The sequence below is a fragment of the Ixodes scapularis genome, unplaced genomic scaffold (assembly GCF_016920785.2).
Source record: "Ixodes scapularis isolate PalLabHiFi unplaced genomic scaffold, ASM1692078v2 PGA_scaffold1__304_contigs__length_218370807, whole genome shotgun sequence".
Lineage (NCBI taxonomy): Eukaryota > Metazoa > Arthropoda > Arachnida > Ixodida > Ixodidae > Ixodes > Ixodes scapularis.
The window spans coordinates 17,860,396-17,878,684 of NW_024609846.1; the positions used below are offsets into that span (position 1 = coordinate 17,860,396).

Genomic DNA, 18,289 nt, shown 5'->3' on the forward strand with positions numbered 1-18,289 from the left:
AGGGCCACTTGAATGCTTTACGATGGCCCAAGATGTAGCACGGCCTGTGAACTTCAAAGTTTTACCGTCACCCCAGCCAAAATTTAGCGGTATCCAGCTGGTGCTAGGGTAATCTTCAGATGACGCCCAAATTTAGCGGGTCGAAGCTTTTACCACCAGATGTCAGCAATTTTAGCGACGAGCACTGCAAAGTTCTAACGCTAGATGGTGTCTATTCAAAAACAAATCACTGGGTCCAGCGCAGCACGGTCTGTGAGTTTCAAGACTTTGCCCCAACAGGTCCACTTCAAAGCTTTACGCTGGACCAAAACTTAACACGGTCCGTCAGCTTCAAAGTTTTACCGTCACCTCACCCCCAATTTAGCGGCACCTAGCTCATGCTAATTGGACCGTCACATGACGTCCAAAGTTTATAGCGGGTCGAAGCTTTTACCACCAGATGGCACCACATTTTGACGACGACCACTTCACTATTTAACACTAGATGGCGCCTATTCACAAGATTCGCTGGGTTTTTGCAAAGTTTTACGAGCTGGCCCCATATTTTAGCAGGGCTACTTTAAAGCTTTACGCTGGATCAATATATATCACGATCCGCGAGCTCCAAACTTTTACCGTCACCTCAAACCCCCCCCCCCCCCCCCCCCCCCATTTAGCGGGACCCAGCTGCTGCTATTTGGGACCGTCACATGATGCCCAAATTTAGCGGGTTGAAGACCCCAAATGCATCAGATAAGGGGGCGCCACGATGCTACGAGTCCGCAAGCACCGTTTGAATCGCGCGAAATCACGTGATAAGAAGAGGAGCAACGCTAGCGCCCAGCTATGCAAACAATATTACACGACCATCGACACATGACCTGCGACAATGACTTATCCTGGTTTTTAACTGTGTAGCAAAAGTCAGGTATCAGGAAAACACGTGATCTGATTTGCACACACACACACGGACAACTAGGACGAGCTAAGCGCTCTGGGAAGCAAAGTGCTTCTAGCGTAGGGGGTAGGTTGTCGGACTGCTGTGCGAAGCGAAGTCGATTCCCAACCGCCCCGGAGCCTTTTTTAGCGAATAAAAGCCATTTACCGCGCAGAGATGAAAATAGTGTCACGTCACCGTCATGCGACATCACGTGAGCGCCCTCTGTCGGACGGAACTCGAACCCTGTGTGAAATCGCTTGAGCGACCTCTGTCGGACGCAACTCGAACCCTCTGTGACATCACGTGAGCGCCCTCTGTCGGACGCAACTCGAACCCGGGGAAAATCACGTCGTTGTCATGAGAGCGGTGGTGACGACATCTCTGTACGTGTCTTTCCCACGCTTCTGACACGCGACGCGTACGTGACTGATAACATCGGCTGTTAACACCTTGTTAAGCATGTGTTAACATTGGCTACGTGACCTCACACCTATACCACGTACGTGACTCGAGGGCGGGACCTCGATGAGCTCCCATTGGTCGCTGGCTATTGCCCTGTTGGCGGGCCATCTATGCCCACGACCTGTCATTGGTCACTCGGATGGGAGAGGGGAAGGGGCCCCGCCCTACTGCTCTGTGATTGGACGGATCGGGTTTGGCATCGCCCTGCTGCGATGTGATTGGTCGGATCGGGTTTGGCTCCGCCCTCCTGGGCTTTGAGTGACAGCTGTGTGAGCTGGTGTACATTTACTACTACTCAGTACGATCAGATCTGAAGAATGCGATGTGTCCGAGAAGAACGAGCAAGTACTGGTTGTCCGCGGGCACAAGCACTTTTTTTTCTATACGTATTTTGAGCATCGAAATTCCTTATGATACGTATACTGTTCGCCGTGATTTGTTGTCTCGTATTCTGCAGTAGGGTTAAGCCACAGCCTTTATTAGAGAGTGGGGCACACAGTTTACGAATATCACTAATAGTAACTGAACGATTAAAAAATACGGGCGTGGAATGGCGCATAACGTTCAAGTTTCTTCCTTTGCGATTCGTTATTGGGCGTTTTTTTTAAAACAATATGGCGACTTTATTGGCTAAAGGGATATAAAAAGATGCTCGGGCGCACCACGCCCTGCGCTTTTGAAGCCGCCAGGGAATACAAACGAAAGATTATCATACTTTAAGTTTCTTCGAAAATAATTTAGAGTTTTAGTATTCCGTATAGGATCAAGCGCAAACCCTGTGCGTTGTGTCGGCGCATGCGTGTCGCCACCATGCGCCAATACCAGATGCTGTTTGGGCTCCGCGCGCGCGCAGTGTGGAACACACAACCCTTGCGAAAATACGGTGTGCTTCTGTTCGCTCGTATGAGCAGTACCATAGCCTCCTCTATACTCACAAAGCCTGGCAGTTCGATGACTTAGCCATACAGTGCCCGGTCGTACATTTGAAGCACGATGATCTGCACGATAGCACAGAGCATTTCTCAAGGAGTCTGGTATTCAGCGCAGAGCTTTTGCAGCGGCAAGAACCCGAAACATGGTTTTCAAACCCGACGAGAAAAGAAGCGGTAGCCCGAGGAACGTGAGAAGCACGAGCGGACATTCCATCGCTCGGAACAAGTGTGATTATGCGTTTCGCCGCAGCGTTGTGCCCGTTGAGGGCCGCCCACACTAGCGAGAAAACGCGCGCGGCGCGCCGATCGCGTCATGACTCGACCTTCGGCGAGCTAAAGCGTTCCTCGCCCGCTCGATTGCCTCGAGAATCCTCGAGACCTTGCGGGAAATCATGCGTTCGCTCGAATGCTTCAAGAGTGCGCGAGGCCTCCTGTGCTGTCACGCGACATTCGCGGCGGCAGAACTCTATCTAGTGGGGTCTTCAGGATGCGGGACGCGTCTTCCCGAGATCGGCGTGCCACGCGCGTTTTCTCGCTAGTGTGGGCGGCCCTTTACATGGCAATTGTCAGCCACTCTACCTTTTCACTCTCAGCGGCCGAGTCTCATGACGATCTGCCAGGCTTTGTGAGTATAGAGGAGGCTATGGCAATGCTAACACACCCTTGTGGAGAGTTTTGTTATACCGTACGCTGCGGATTTCGAGCACACAGTAGTTGCGTGCTCAATCCATGCTTCAAAGGGACGACACGGGCTCATCGCTAGAGACGCCAAGCTCTACCGTACGGCCTAATAATCATCTCAAACGATGTTACGTAAAAAAATTTCACGGTTTCCCGCAATGTCCTGTAAATGAAGTGCGGCGCCATCCTTGAGGACAGACCACTACACAGAATCACGCTGCACACGGGCGTTTTCTCATTAAAACTAGCGCGAACACTTCTTCGCTAAACGTCATGATGTCACGTGACGTCACGTGGCACCGCGACGTCACTTGAAGGGGTGCATGACGTCACGATCCAAAAAGATCCTTCACAAAACGCATTCGTGGATCTGCTGGAAAGATTCGCCAATAGCGGATGTCGCTGTAAAATTCGTGGAGAGCCTTCGCCTTGGCCTTCACGTGCCCGATGCCCAAGCCCACGGTTCCCGGCGGTGTGAGCACTCGTTGACTCCATTATTTAAACTGCCACGTTTTAATTATAACCTGAGTATGCCTCTATTGCCACAAAGGCCAATGGCCAACCCTAAAAATAACTAAACAGGATGGCAGTGTAGCAACGTTTATCGCTGAGCACGCCAGTCAAACTCTGCAGCTGGAAATGTCCTTCACCGAGCGGAGTCAATAGGCTCGTTGGTTGCACCTTCTGGAACCGCGTACAGACCGAATGTAAACCTGGAGGTTGCCAACACGGGAAGGCACATAACTCATTCCCAACTTCGAGCAGTGGAAACAGAGGCAACAAGAAAGAGGGGAATCATAGATGCACCAGCTCTTCCCAGAGCACAACACTGCCGTTCCTTCCAGGGTGTCAGTAGAACGACTCTCCAGCGTCGCCTGAGATGTGTTCTCAAGGAAGTGGGGAAAAATAACTCATGAAAACGTGGAGAGGCAACTTAAGTGCAACGAGTACTTGTAGTTGTTTACGCGTTCGTCAAAGTAACGAGAAAGGGAACTCGATATTTTTAGTTAAAGTGACTCGTTCCCGTTGAGAATCAGTAACGACTAACGTATTTTAGCAACTTTTTGAGCGAGTAACGTGTAACAAAATTCAGTTACTTTTTTGGGCAACGTGTACGTATCTGCGGTGAGCAAACATGGGTTGGTGGATGGATATCCGTTGTGCCCTTCATAACAGACGGTAGCTTGCGCCACCTAAAGTCACTCGATTTTGGGAAAGTCGCACCATTACCTTCCCTGCCTACTACCCGGACACAAAAAGACACTAACATACTGGAGACCAAATTTTGCAAGGTAACTGGCTGACCAGTCTCAGTTGCCATGACAATCGCCATTTCGGTACTGTAAGCGTTCCTCGCTAATATAAGCGTCTTTGGCACTATGCATGCAATCCACTTATCAGTCAGTCGGTGGCGAACTGTAGTGCAGTGAATGACACTGTATTCTTCTTTGTACAGTTCCTGATACGCTGCGATCCACCAAGCAACTGCGATTCAGCGGGTAGCCAAGATCGTCCATCTGTAATCTACGTTCGACGGAACTGCACGGCTGGCCCTATCGATAGTAATCCCTAGTCGGGGCTTCAGCTTCAACTACGCAACGCAAGGTTCCGTGGTGATCGGCGCTCTCCTGGCTCCCTGACAGAAGATAAAGGACGTTGCAGCACGACCATCTTCGCAGTCGGTGGCGAACTGTAGTGCAGTGAATGACACTGTATTCTTCTTTGTACAGGTGAGCGTTAATTTTGCTCTTCGTTTCCGTATATTCCTGTACATCTGCCACCGGCTGAAACTGTTGGCATTCCTTTCTTTTTTGCGAATGCACGGCTTATGATGTCCGAAAAGGAGTGCTTAGCGTGCTTGCAGTCAATGCCCGACGATGGTCGTTTTCTGACGTGTTCAGAATGTTTGCTCCCTTACCATATAGGTAACACTTGTTCGGGTGTGGCGGAGGCTACGTTTTCGGGTATGGGATCAAAAAAGCGTAGAAAGTGGCGCTGTCGAACATGTAGGGCTGGGGGGGGGGGGGGGGGGGGGGGGGGGGGGAGGGGCCGCGTCAATGTCGAGCGCGGACTACCAACAGCCGGAGGATGCAGGTTTATCAGCAGATTTTTCTACTCTGCATGACAAACTGGACCAGCTACTCTCTCTTAGAGACAAAGTGGACAGTCTGCTTCCACTTTCAGCAAAGGTAGATGACCTGCTGACCTTGAAAACTACATTCGAAGAGTTAAAAGTAACTGTGGAGGAGTTGAAAAGCCCTGTTGAATTTACCTCTCGCCAATATGACGAGTTACTTGCCGAGTTGACTACAAATAAGAGGGAAACAAAAGACCTCGGGACGGAGGTGACCGAGCTGAAAAACACAATATCTGAGCATGCTGCAGATATTGCAGAAGGGTTTTGATTTGGGCCAGTTGGTTGAACATGTTTAGGGATTAAAAGCGCTAAAAACGACGGACGAGTAGGAGAGACACACACCACAGAGCGCTATTGATGAAGTATATGTCTTGTTGATAACACGGTGGACAGTAAAAAATGGCCCGTGTAGAAGAAAGATATTGCAGAAGGGTTTTGATTTGGGCTAGTTGGTTGAACATGTTTAGGGGTTAAAAGCGCTAAAAACGACGGACGAGTAGGAGAGACACACACCACAGAGCGCTTCTGTGGTGTGTGTCTCTCCTACTCGTCCGTCGTTTTTAGCGCTTTTAACCCCTAAACATGCACATATCGGCCGGCTGCAGTTGGACCTGAATGAGGCTGACCAGTACAACCGGTTACCTAATATAGAGGTCCATGGAATTCCGGAGAGTGTTGGTGAAGATCTCCAACAATACGTCAGCGATCTTGCGGCAAAGCTGGAAATCGCATCTTTCCAGACCTTGCATGTTCTTGCGGTACACAGACTTCCCGGTAAAAAGGACAAGATTGCCCCGGTTTTAGTTAGGTTTTCTTCTGCGGCGGTGCGAGAGACATGGATGAGGGCACGTGGCAGGCTGCGCGCGCTCGCGCAAAGTAAGGACCTACCTGAGCTTTACTTCAACGAGAACCTAACCCAGGTAAACCGAAACTTGTTTTGGAGGGCCCGTACAAGGGGAAAGGAAAAGAACTTCAAGTTCGTGTGGGTCCGCAACGGGAAGATATTTGCAAAGCGACAAGAACAAGCCTCCTCTGTTAGAATAAGTTGCGAATTCGATCTTGGTCTGATAAACTGAGACGTCGTCGGATCCCGACAGAATTAAGGCATGGATTGTGATTTTCGCACTTGTGCTTCCTTTACGGAAGTTAACAGTTTTTTTACAGATTCTAGAAGTAATGGGTTCCGTATTACCCATGTGAACATTCGTAGTATACGCAAACACTGGGATCATTTTCTTGCTTTAATATCCCCTTTTTGTACTTTTATGTTTTTGTACTGACTGAGATTAATGTTGGTTCGGATTGTTTGTCTAAATACACGATACCAGGCTATCGGCTGTTCTCTTACACCCGTCCAATGGGAAAAGGAGGGGGTGTGGCTGTGTTTGTCAAAGATATCTGGTCTGTGACAGTGCTTTTTTTTCCTTTCAACCAAGCGGAAGTGGTTGTGTTGCGCGTAAGCGCTCCTTCGTTATCGCTTGTTCTCTTTTCAATTTATCGTCCCCCATGTTGCAACGGGCGGCTGTTTTTGGTTGAGCTTGACTCAGCTTTGTCTTCTCTGTCATGTGATGATCTAATATGTATAAATGGCGATATAAACATTAATATTCTTCGGCCTACAATGACTATGGTTGCAGACTATCTGGACGTCTTGTCTAAATGGGGAATCAAAACTACAATCAACAAAGCCACGCGTGAAGAATTCTTATCTGGACAGCTGGTGATATCCAGTATCGACCATATAAATGTTCGAGCACAGAACTTTATAGTAAAATCGGCGATCATAGAAACTAAACTTGCCAATCATTATTTTGTTTGTTGCTCGTTAACACAACCGCATACGTCGACTACTATCATCTCGGAGAAAGAATTTTCAATTGTTGAGCCTAGGCTCTTTGATAAACTTATAGCGGAGCATGACTGGAATTCTTTTTTACTAGCTGTGTCTCCAGGTGATATTTACGAGCAGTTTGTAGCTCAGATGAATCTTTTTAAACGGGCGGCTACTCGTATGGTAAAAATTAAGCAGCGGAAACAAGAACAGAAATGGATGTCGTCCGAGATTCTCGTAGCAATAAAAGAAAGACTTGCTCTGGGCCCAGTCAAAGCGATCTCCCGGTTGTGTTTCGCTGCGATTGAACTTCAAGCAATCTAGGAACAAGGTGAATGCTATGATTCGTCTAGCTAAACGAAAGTACTTTAGAAATAAATTTAGAGACGCTCGTTTTGACATCAAGAAAACTTGGTCGCTTGTTAATAGTCTTAGTGGTGCAAAGACATCTGTTACTAATATAGTTCTGCTCTCTCAAACTTTACTACTGATGGGCAGACTGCAGTCAAAGATTTCAACAAGTTTTTTTCTGAAGTATCAGGGGTCGAGAGGCAGCATCCAGACTATTGTACATTACAGGACAGTGCATTGGGCTCGGCTTACTTACCTTTTCTTACTGAAAACGATCTTAAATCGCTGCTTTTTAGTCTGGAACCCAACAAATCCCCTGGGATCGACGGCATCTCAGTTAATGATTTGCGCAGAAATTACGAAATAATTAAAACGGTTTTGCTCTCTCTCTTGAATAATGTGATCTCTAATGGCATCATCTCATTAAAGATGAAAATTGCGCTGGTCATTCCGTTGTTCAAGGGTGGAGCGCGAAATAATGTAGAAAATTACCGTCCAATTTCGATCTTACCTTGTCTTGCTAAGATATTAGAAAAACATCTGTGGGGAGTCATGGCAAGCTTTTTAGATAAACACAATATTCTCTCACCCTATCAGTACGGATTTTTACAAGGTCGAGGTACCCAAATGCTCCTGGAAGATTTTTCTGATGAGGTTAATTCATCTTTTGAGCACAATCAAGTCGCCTGTGCGCTTTTTTTGGACGTTAGCAAGGCATTTGATGGGGTTTGCCACCGTATTTTACTGACAAAGCTTTCAATGTTAGGTTTCCGGGGTTCTTTCCTACGCCTGTTGGAGAACTTTCTGCGAGATAGGCGTCAGTGTGTATCTGTTGGACAGTTTCAAAGCGACTTTTCTCTTATCAAAGCTTGTGTCCCACAGGGTTCAATCTTAAGTCCGCTTTTATTTTAATATTTACGTTAATGACCTATATAAAGCTGTGCCAATTTCTTTATTTCAGTATGCCGATGATACTGTCCTGTTAGCCAAAGCGTCCAACTCTTTAGAAGTTATCTCTACTTTACAGTCTGCAGCTATTAAAGCTATGGACTGGTTTGCAGCTAATTTAATTTTATTTAATGCTTCTAAAACTCAACTCATTTGTTTCCACAACCCTCTAAAGAAAGTTTCTCTAACTTATCCTTTATTGTTGCATACGACAGATTGTTTGCATTGTGATTGTATACCTGTAAAATATTCATCTTCTGTGAAATACCTTGGCGTGTTTTTTGACAGCGACCTAGCGTGGAATTCTCATCTTTTGCATATTTGTAAGAAACTTCGTGCAGTATGTTGTATGTTGTATAATATCCGATATTTTATGCCCCTTTCGGTACGGAAAGTTGTTGTTCATGCCCTTGTATATAATGTGCTTCGGTATGGTGTGACTGTTTACGGTCATTGTGCTCTTCGTTGGCAAGATAGAATTAACTGCCATTTACGTTCTCCGTTAAAAAATATTTCATATGACCTGTGTCTAGAGAATGATGTCGATGTATTTAAAATATTGGGTTTTCCTAACTTCAGCTCGCTTCTGATAGAAACTATTGTTCATAGGCACTATTGGGCTGCCCAATTTAAAACCCCGTACATTCCGTCGCGTTATCTTAGACCCAAATACCCTTTTTGTATACCTCGATGCTCAACAAAATTTGGAAAACGAATTCGTAAGTATTACGTGCCAGCAATTTTCAACAAACTTCCTTCTGAAATTCATAATATAAAAACAAAATACAAGCTTAAAAAAGCCTTAAGAAGTATTAGTTCTTAATACTGCTTAACGGATGTTATGTTTTGTTTGTGTTTCATTTTTTGCTGATTATATTTGTGCAGTTTCGTTTCACTGACTGCCAGGCGCTGCCAGACAAGCCCGATGTGGCTTTGGCAGGCCTGATTCTGTACCTTTTTTCTTGTCATGTAATAAAAATATCATTATTATTATTATGCTTATCTCCATAGATCTCTTGCAATTGTAGTGTTGTTCTTGCGTAAATAAAAATAGGTAAATTATTTTTCAATGCCGCCAAGCACTGATGCCTTCTATGGTGGTGCTGCGAAGATGCCCGCTTGTTTCACCGGTGTGTGGATAAAGGAATCTCCGCATTTAAGAAAAAAAACAGTAATACTACTACTACTACTGCTACTAATAACAATATCAACAATATTAATAATTATGATTATGCTTGCTTCCAATTTTAAAGAAATGGTGGAGCGGAAGGGAAAAAGCTTCACTGCATAACTTGACGAGACTTGAGCCCCATCGGCAGTGGTACAAATCATATTTCTTCAGGTAGTAGAGAATGCACACAAAAACAGATTATTACAGCATTGAAACTAAGAACAATAATTAAGCATGAAATTCATAATATGTGTTCAAACATTCAAGAAAAAGTGCGGAGCTGTTTAACGGAAAGTAACTCAAGATTTATATTTCTCTCGATACAGCTGTTGATGAAGTTGGGAACTATATACTTAACAATTGGGTACCCATAATTTTATTTGCATTTAAGAGCCTTTCAAAATTAATTCTGGCCGGTCACGTAAATTATATTATTTCGATCGAATGAAGCTAATTCTGTTAAAATTTGAGTTTTATTTGTTGTTTTTGGTTTTGATAGTGACGCATAGTCTATGATCATGTAAGTTATACATTTTTATTGTTTTCAAATTATTGAACATGGTCTCAGTGTGAGTACCACTGCAGGCATGAGTACCACTAAACTTTTGTTTCTTCCGAAGAAGGCAAATTTTACCAAAATTGGTTTGCGTGGTTGCACGCCAGAGAAGGCTGCAATAACTTAAATGAGAAAATAACGCATTATAAGTAACTATTTTAACAGCAACTGGAAAGTTTGAGCTGTGGCGGTGCGTCAAGCCAACACACCTGAAAGTTTGAAATAAATTAATTAATATGACTGTCCCGTGACATATTAATAGAAAACAAAAAACCACACCGCGCGTTTGAATATTATTCAGAATTCCCATGGGACTTGAAGTAAAAAAATTTCGTCTGGTCTTACAAACTTGTTTATTTTTAGGACAAAATATAATGGTCGACTCGCCAAGAACGGAGAGAACAAGGAGAAAAAACCCATTCCATGAACCAAAATGCCGACCATACGGGAAGCTTGGAGCTACTTTCGAAAGTATCCAGTGACATGAGCTCCCCCTAGCCTAATCGAGTGAATAGAACGGCAACACTTACGATAGTATGGGTGTACGCGTATCCATCAGGGTTGACCACCGGGTGTATTCTCCACTCGTACTCGTCCACGAGGCGTTTGATTGTTTCATCTTTCTTGTACATGGTCGCTAGCTGTAAGAAACAAGCATGATATGCGATATAACTTAATGAAAAACCACACCGTAAGATTGTTTCTTCGCTAAATTTAACGGGAAATATGAATGTGTACACCATTGGTGCAGTGTTACATGACGTCACGTGACACTTTGGCGTCATCTGGCGTTGCGACTTCACCAGATGTGACGTCACATGAAACTGTGACATCATATAGTGACGTCATGCGACGCAGTGTCGGGTGAGATCTTCCCAGTCCACGCAAAATAGTGCGCAGGACGACCCCATGACCTCCATCAAAGTTGAATAAACAACCTATAAACAAACAATGCACGAATCAAAATATCTGACAGACAAACGAATAATTGAAGGCTGGTTCGTTTACGGCTGAAACAGCTCAAACAAGACGCAAAACAGAGAAGATGCACGCAGACGGAGCGCTGACTGTCAACTGCTTATTTTGAAAGAAACGTCCAGCGGCGTCTTCACAACAAACAAAATTACATCACGACACATGACCGTCAGATGATCTTCACAAGTTAAAACCCCTCAAAAATGCCAGTTCACAATCATAAAGATCTATCGAAGGCGCGCTGACACAGTTGTCTTTCAACTTTGAAGACACTTCCGAGGACCGTCGTATCCTCCAAAACCGGAGAGCAACCACAACTGTCGCAGTGAATCGCCAGATTCCCTGACGGAGATGCCCTCAACGAACACGCGTGTTCTCGTAATATATCATTAATGCAGTGACCGGTCTGGCCGATGTAAACTTTTTTACAAGTCAAGGGCCGCTGCTCGAAACTTGAGAGCTACACGCCTATAGTACAGTGTGTCATTTTGATGCCACAAATATTGCAAAAACTTCAGTCTAGCTATACGCTGAGAGCAAGTGTTCCAGGGATTCCGGATAGATGGCGCCGGTGTCGAACGCAAATGTTCAAACCAGCCTTAAAGCAGGTATCACACCTCAAATCCATCGTGCAAAACACGGTCTGCATACACAGTCTGAGTCGTGTGTCATCCTTGCATCACGGTACACATTGGCCATAGAAAATGTACGGTAAATTGCTAGGCAGTTGTGTTCCATATGTGAAACTTTCTAGCATCTCAAACGTTTATCCATACTTTGAGATTCACGTTATACGTTTTAAAAACTATCCGCACGCATGCTTCGAAAAATGCTTGCGGCGTCTGCTTCCGAGATAATGCTGTCAGCGCGTCTACAGCGAACAACGTTTGTTTTTTGTGTGTGTTTTGTTTTTATGATGCATGAAAGCTTACCTGATCAGTGATGTAGAGACAGGTGGCGTGGGCCACCCACTCCCTCGCGTGAATGCCGCACTCAAAGAATATGATGGGCCTGTTCGTCCCCTTGGTGATCTGGCGAGGCGAAAGGAATGAAGACCGTAAGACGGGATCAGCACAACCGCTCACGTGGCTTTTTTTTTTGGGAAACAGTAGAACGCGGGCAGACATTCGCAAATGGCGGTGAATGAAGATCCTCAATACTGAAAGTAAAGAAGCATCGTACTCAACTCTCCTCGTAGTCAAATCGCCAAACATCCTCACCCTCGAATATTTTTCGGTCCCCTCCCGGCACACGACGCCAATTTCGAGCGTTTCGGGAGGACGAAGAGACGAGTGCTGTGTCAACGTTCGACATAAACCCGTGTTTTCTTTAATTGGCGATATGCGAGCTGCAACACGACACTCTCGTGCGGCACCAACCATTTTGGAATTCTTTAATTGGAGCTGGAAGCGGGATGGAAAGCGGGGCTTAGCATGGAAAACTCCGCACAGAAAACGAAAGGGTATATTCTTACGCCTCCTTGTCACACATAAGAAACCCCAAAACCTCAGTTGGACGTAGAGAGCACCGATGTTGAACCGACGGTACCCATTTTCTTGAGCGGCTTGATAGCCGACTTGTACAACTTAATGAAACAGCTAATATACATGTGACTGACTGTCAAAAAGTAATCTGGGTTTTCTTGGCCCTACTGCAAAACCTCAGTGTTTTTTTTTTGTTTTTCTTGTTTCCTGTAGTCTTTGATACGCACTTTAGCTGTTTAACATGTTATATCCTACTGCCATCAAACCTCTCGTAAATGTTGAGGCCTTCAGTAAGACGTCAGTGTGCTGCACGTTGAACTGAAGTTTTGGGGTGTCGTATACAGACGCTTTGCAGAAGCTGTGCATGGGCGCCGCCATAACTGACCTTCAGTTTTTGATTCATCTTAATGAATTTTCTTCACTTCATTATTACCATAGAAGGCCAGGTTATGGCCATCTTAAATTCTATTTCGCCCTTTTACCCAGCATTGGCCTTTCTGGAGGCACGTCAAGACACGTTTCAGTGGCTTGGTATCTCCATAAGACAAAAGAAGGCCAGCAATGGTGGCTGTAATCTGGCGCGTGTGTAAAGCGTCTACAAGTGACTAGGGGCGTAACGGCTAGACCAGTTTTTGTTTTAGAGTGTCGTCAGAAGCTTACAAGATTGACGTACCCATGGATTAAGGTACGCTGCGGGTGAGGCAGCGCTCGTTTGTGTGCCATGGTGAGCAATCTAGCTGCCTTTTCTTTATAGCGCCTATCCAAGCTTTTTCTCTTTAAGGCACACAGCTTGGCCGACCGAAATCTAAAGTACAATACTTAGTTTCACCTTAGTGCAGCCGCAGCCGACGTTGCGAGCTGATGTGACCAATCAAACAGCGTCAAAACCGCGCCGTCGTGGTGTTCGTCATGTTTCTCTATGTGCTCTATCATTGCCGAGTCAATCATAAATAAAAAAAAAAGCCCCGTGACTTGCGCTTCTGACGCTGCACAATTTTTCCCATTACCTCGCAGCGTCGTCTGGGTGTCGACTTAAGCTGCAAATATAGGGCGTTCTCTATCCTGTAAAATTAATTGTTGTAGCCTTTGTCGATGCAGTTCGCTGGCATTATGAGAAACGAGGCGACCCACAAGGCTTAGTTTGTTTCTCCTGTAGCCTAGTAGTACAATGTAGGCCCAAGAACGACCGCACGCTTGGTTGATCTCAGCTTCGATGGGGAGCGATAGTACCGTTTCGCGTATGCGCAGCAGATTTTTTCGGAAAAGCTACATTCAAGTCGAGCATCCGCCGAACGGTGACACAGCACTCGTGACCAATCCGCGCGACACGCGTTTCCTTTGTCCGCGACGTGTTCTTTTTTTTTTTTTTTTTATGAGTTGTTGCAGGGTCACGCTCAAAAATGGCCTCGTGTGCCAAGAAAGCAACGGGGGGACTTTCATGGAGAAGACGAACCGGCCTGTGGAGAGGAGGTTCTCGACACTTTTCGCAACGGAAAAACATTTGCGCGTAACATGTACCTACTCACGTGGACTCCGATAATGTCTCGTCCCTCGTAGGACTTGCCGATGGGGGAGTACTGCACGTGGTCGTATTCCAGGCCGTAGGATTTCAGAGCGATTTCGAACTATAGGAAAAATGAAATGGTTCTTTAATTCACGACTAATACCTTGTTTGGCTCCTTCGTTGAATTAAAGCGATTGAGTAAAAAAAGTGATGCATGAGTGTCCAACAAAATATCGATGACCTCTCCAACCATATTTCGCACTACCCTGTAGAACCCGTTATCCCATTAGTGCTTAGTTAATGCTTTAGAATTGTAGTTTGTAGTAAAAGATGGTTATTCGCAACTCACACACCTTTTGAATGGCGAGCCGTTAGTTCCCAGAAGGCGAAATAAACGGGGTAGATTTTTTCAAGTTTTCACGTGCGCCTACGCGCTGACGCTGGTCATTGTGCTAAAATTATTCTATTTGCCTAAAAACAGAGTGCTGTCAGGGAAGGAGAACATCACAGGTGACGGAGGTGTTGACGGGTGTTAAAAAAATTTAGCATGTTAAATTTTAAAAGTTGCGGAGCGGAACGCGACAATTATTATTTTATCGCACTGACTTTTTCCGGCAAAAGTGAATGATGCAGGAACACGCCGACGAAGCACGCGGTAAGAGCATGATGCATCAAGGCCGGCACTGCCTGCCCCCGTCTCCGCCGCCATCCCCGCTCCTCTGGTTGTTCGTTCGTCCGCGAGAGGGCGAGCACAGGTCTAGAGTTGCGAATAGTGTTTCGTATTTCTTATTTACAAAAAAAAAAAACACGATCTAGATATTTGCTTGTAGAAAAACTGTTTGGATGTATCCATTTTCGGGTCTGCATTTACGTAAAAACACTGGTCATTTTACATCTTTAATATTAAGTTTACAATAAAGGCCTTCGCTAAAAAGTCACTCCCCACAAGTCGCTAGGTGCCCTTAGTCTCGCGACAAAAGTCTCATCGTTACTCAGTCCCTCGTTCAAACCGAGAAAAGTAAACGCTCAACTACCTCCGCGTTCGTCAGGTAGCGCCGGAATCTGAGGGGAGTACTGGAGTAGGTGGTGGATTGAACCCCGTCTATTTCCTCGTCGATGAGCCTGCAAAAGACGCACAACATATTGCGATTCGATGGTCCGGTTCAACCCGTACACTGCGAAAATTTGGTGTTAGCAACATATTGGGCCGTAGCATCACGCTGTTTACAAACTAAGGCGCCTTTACCCACGCCAGGTGTTGGCACATGTACAGAAACTAAATCCTCGTGAAATAGAGTGTCTGCGCATACGCAGTGTCAAAAGCAGCGTCACCGGAGTGCCGTGACGTCAGAGAGTGGCGTTAGTGTCAACTCGAGCCACAAAATCAGCTGCGCTTCAGAGCATGGAGGTAGGGAGCTTCGAAAAGCAACATGACGACACCACAGGTGAAGCCAGAGGAGACTTCCGGTTTGGAGGGGGTCTTCCCTAACAATGACCAAAACCAAAAAAAAAACGCTATTGAACAAAAATGAGAGCTGATTGCGAGCCAACAGCTGTTTTGGGCAACCTTGGGGGCTTTCCCACCGACCATGACCTGTACTTCCGGCAACGCTTCGTCTGCTTCATTTGCAGGGGTTGTGGTGCCGTAAAAACGCCGAGCTCCGATTGGCTCTGATTGAAAAATAGTCGAAACAAAAGGTTCATAGTACGGAAAGAAAAGCGGAAAAAAACTGGGAAAGGTAAAGAAGACGAGAACTCAAGTCACCTTTTGATGTCTTCTTTACTCTGTCTCAGTTTTTGGCTTACGAAGGATAGTCGGTTGGACTTAAAGGAAGCTGCGTTCAGGTTTACCCCCCATCCTTCAATCAGAGCCAATCAGAGCTCGGAGTTCCGACGTTACCACAACACCTGCAAAAGAAGCGAAGGAACTTGCACTCTGCATAGGATTGCGATAATTAGCTCATCAAAGTGCGAGAGAACCAGTAAGAAAGCAAGCAGTGTGAACACCTGAAACTGCGTTCCGCGTTTTTTATGCTGTCAATTAAACTTATAAACATCTAATCAGAAGCTTACTCCTGGACGTTCTGGACGTCAGTCTTGGCGGTCATTCCCGCGTCAGATATTTTCTTGGTGAACATGGAAAGTTGTTCAGGTGCTACTCTGACGACGGCCCTAGATCCGGGTACTCCCGCTGCAGCCCAGAAGTCGATCTGCAATTCGACGACATAATAAATAAATTAGATGGCGTTCAGAACCTTATAGGGCCTTACGCGATTGAAAAAAAGTAATGCATAAACATATTTTCAGGATTTTTTATAACTGCGAAAATAAAGTACGCATAACCGAACGGCCATTCTCCACCCAAATGTAGCGTTAGTGGCTCCGAACTAGATGCGAAACTTTCCCAACTAACCGTTATCTCATTAAAACGCTAAGAGTGATTTTGTGAAACTTTCAACGCGAAAACTGGCCCAGTTTGCGCCCGTTTTTCGTAACTGAAGCCAAAATGCTCCATATGTACTGCATGCTGAGTCGGCCTGCCTTTTTTCCAATGAAGATTTCAGAAAATCCCTTAGACCATTTGTATAATATATCGGGTATTTCTGATACTTTCACATCTGCTTCGGACCACTAACGCTACATTTTGGCAGAGAATGAGCGTTCGGCGATGCGTGGTTTATCTTTGCCTCGAAAAAAAGAAGAAAAAAAATCATGAGCCATTCCACTCTGGGAAGGTGGATGTCCAGCGAAGCTGTTTAGCGCACGACGCAGACGTGACACAGAATTTTGAACAAAGGCACGAACAGATTTCTTCCCTTGACCGGCGGTCATCGTGGCGAAAGGTAAGCAGACGCATGTCGAGGATTATCGCTGCCCCGAGGAACTGGAGGAAACTGGACACGCGCGACGGGACCGCCACTTGGCGGAAGGAATGGAAACTAAGTATGCAAGCGCTTGGAACGACGACGAAGATAGGGCGGTGCACTTCCCTCCTCTTCATCCTTCCCGCTAATTTTCCCGATAAATTTAGCGGGAAAAGGAAGTTTTTGTTGACGCATACGAAAAATCTAGGGAACCCTAGCCATAAACAGCTTAGCTGTAAAAAATACTGTCAATTATTTTTGGACACCTTGTATATCAAGTTCCGAGGAGCTTCTAGTTGATAAGGCACTGGGACGGTCGCCAAACCCCGCCTAGACGTGGTGGTTTCTGTAGCCACCGACAGCTTAAAGTCGGGGTCACACTGCTTATACATCATGCCAAAGGCAGTCTGCATACAGATTCGAAAGCGATTCAGCGCGAGATCCGAGCTTCGATTGCCGCATGGCAATGAGTTTAAGGAAGAAACTTGGCACGCGGCATTCAAACCGCGTGCCAAGTTTGCAGACTTTCTTCTTCTATTATGTATGAACAGCGCGACCTTCAGAGACACAGGGCGTGGCACTCCGCAGCCAGTCAGATTGCTGAATTTTTCAATAAGAAGGCGAAAGAACCAATCACGAAGCAAGAAGTGGTTACCTAAAATAAACCGCGCCTTGCGTTCCTTACGCTGTCAGGGGCTATATGCGGAGAGCAAGTCGTCTGCTTCTTGCGCAGGAGTTGCGGTCATGTAACGGTTCAAAAGAAATAACTGATATAAAGGACAGCATGAACTTTATAAATAAGGAATTTGAGACTTTCAAAGTGAAAATGACTGCACTTGTGACCGAAAACTCTGTCGTGAAAAAGGAAAACACCGAAATGAGAGTGGAAATGGTTGTGCTGACCAAGGCATTAAAAGAAGCTGAAAATAGGCTAGTGAACTGCGACCAGTACTCGCGAAACAACAACATCGAGGTTAAAGGTATTCTGAAAGACGAAACCGTAAATGCAGAACAGTTGATAACGAAACTCGGAGATGTCATCGGTGAACCGATAACCAAAGCAGACGTCGAAGTATGTCACCGGGTGCCGACTAAAGATAGCGACAAAAGCAACACCATTGTCCGTTCCATGCACCGAAATAAGCGAGACAGTGTCCTTGATAAGGCTAAAAAAAAGCGAATTTCGTGCCGCGACCTAGGTCTGATATCGGATGCTCCAGTATTTGTGAACGAGCACTTGTGCCCGTATTTGAAAAAAACTGTTCGGAATGACGGTGTCTAAGAAACGTGAACATCTTTGGCGGTTTGTGTGGGTCCGAAACAGAAAGATACTGGCGAAAAAATCTGTTGACACTCCTGTTATTTCAGTATCACATGAGGATGACTTGAGGCTGATTTGTTAAACATCACTGTTTTTTTTTTTCTGTGTATGCCTTGTCATGGCAGAAGACCTTGGTGCTGTAACGCTTGATCA

The 18,289-nt window shown here is 45.6% G+C and overlaps 1 protein-coding gene across 1 annotated transcript in view; it reads right to left on the reverse strand.

Annotated features, from left to right (window-relative positions):
- The window catches only part of LOC115321551 (zinc carboxypeptidase-like), a 49,080-nt gene that overhangs the window by 17,598 nt on the left and 13,193 nt on the right, over positions 1 to 18,289 (reverse strand). The window contains exons 4-8 of the mRNA XM_040222185.3: positions 16,025 to 16,161; positions 14,986 to 15,073; positions 13,974 to 14,072; positions 11,896 to 11,994; positions 10,519 to 10,629 (exon numbers count right to left, since the gene is read on the reverse strand). Coding sequence (XP_040078119.1) covers positions 10,519 to 10,629; positions 11,896 to 11,994; positions 13,974 to 14,072; positions 14,986 to 15,073; positions 16,025 to 16,161 — 534 coding nt within the window. The remainder of the gene's footprint in view (positions 1 to 10,518; positions 10,630 to 11,895; positions 11,995 to 13,973; positions 14,073 to 14,985; positions 15,074 to 16,024; positions 16,162 to 18,289) is intronic.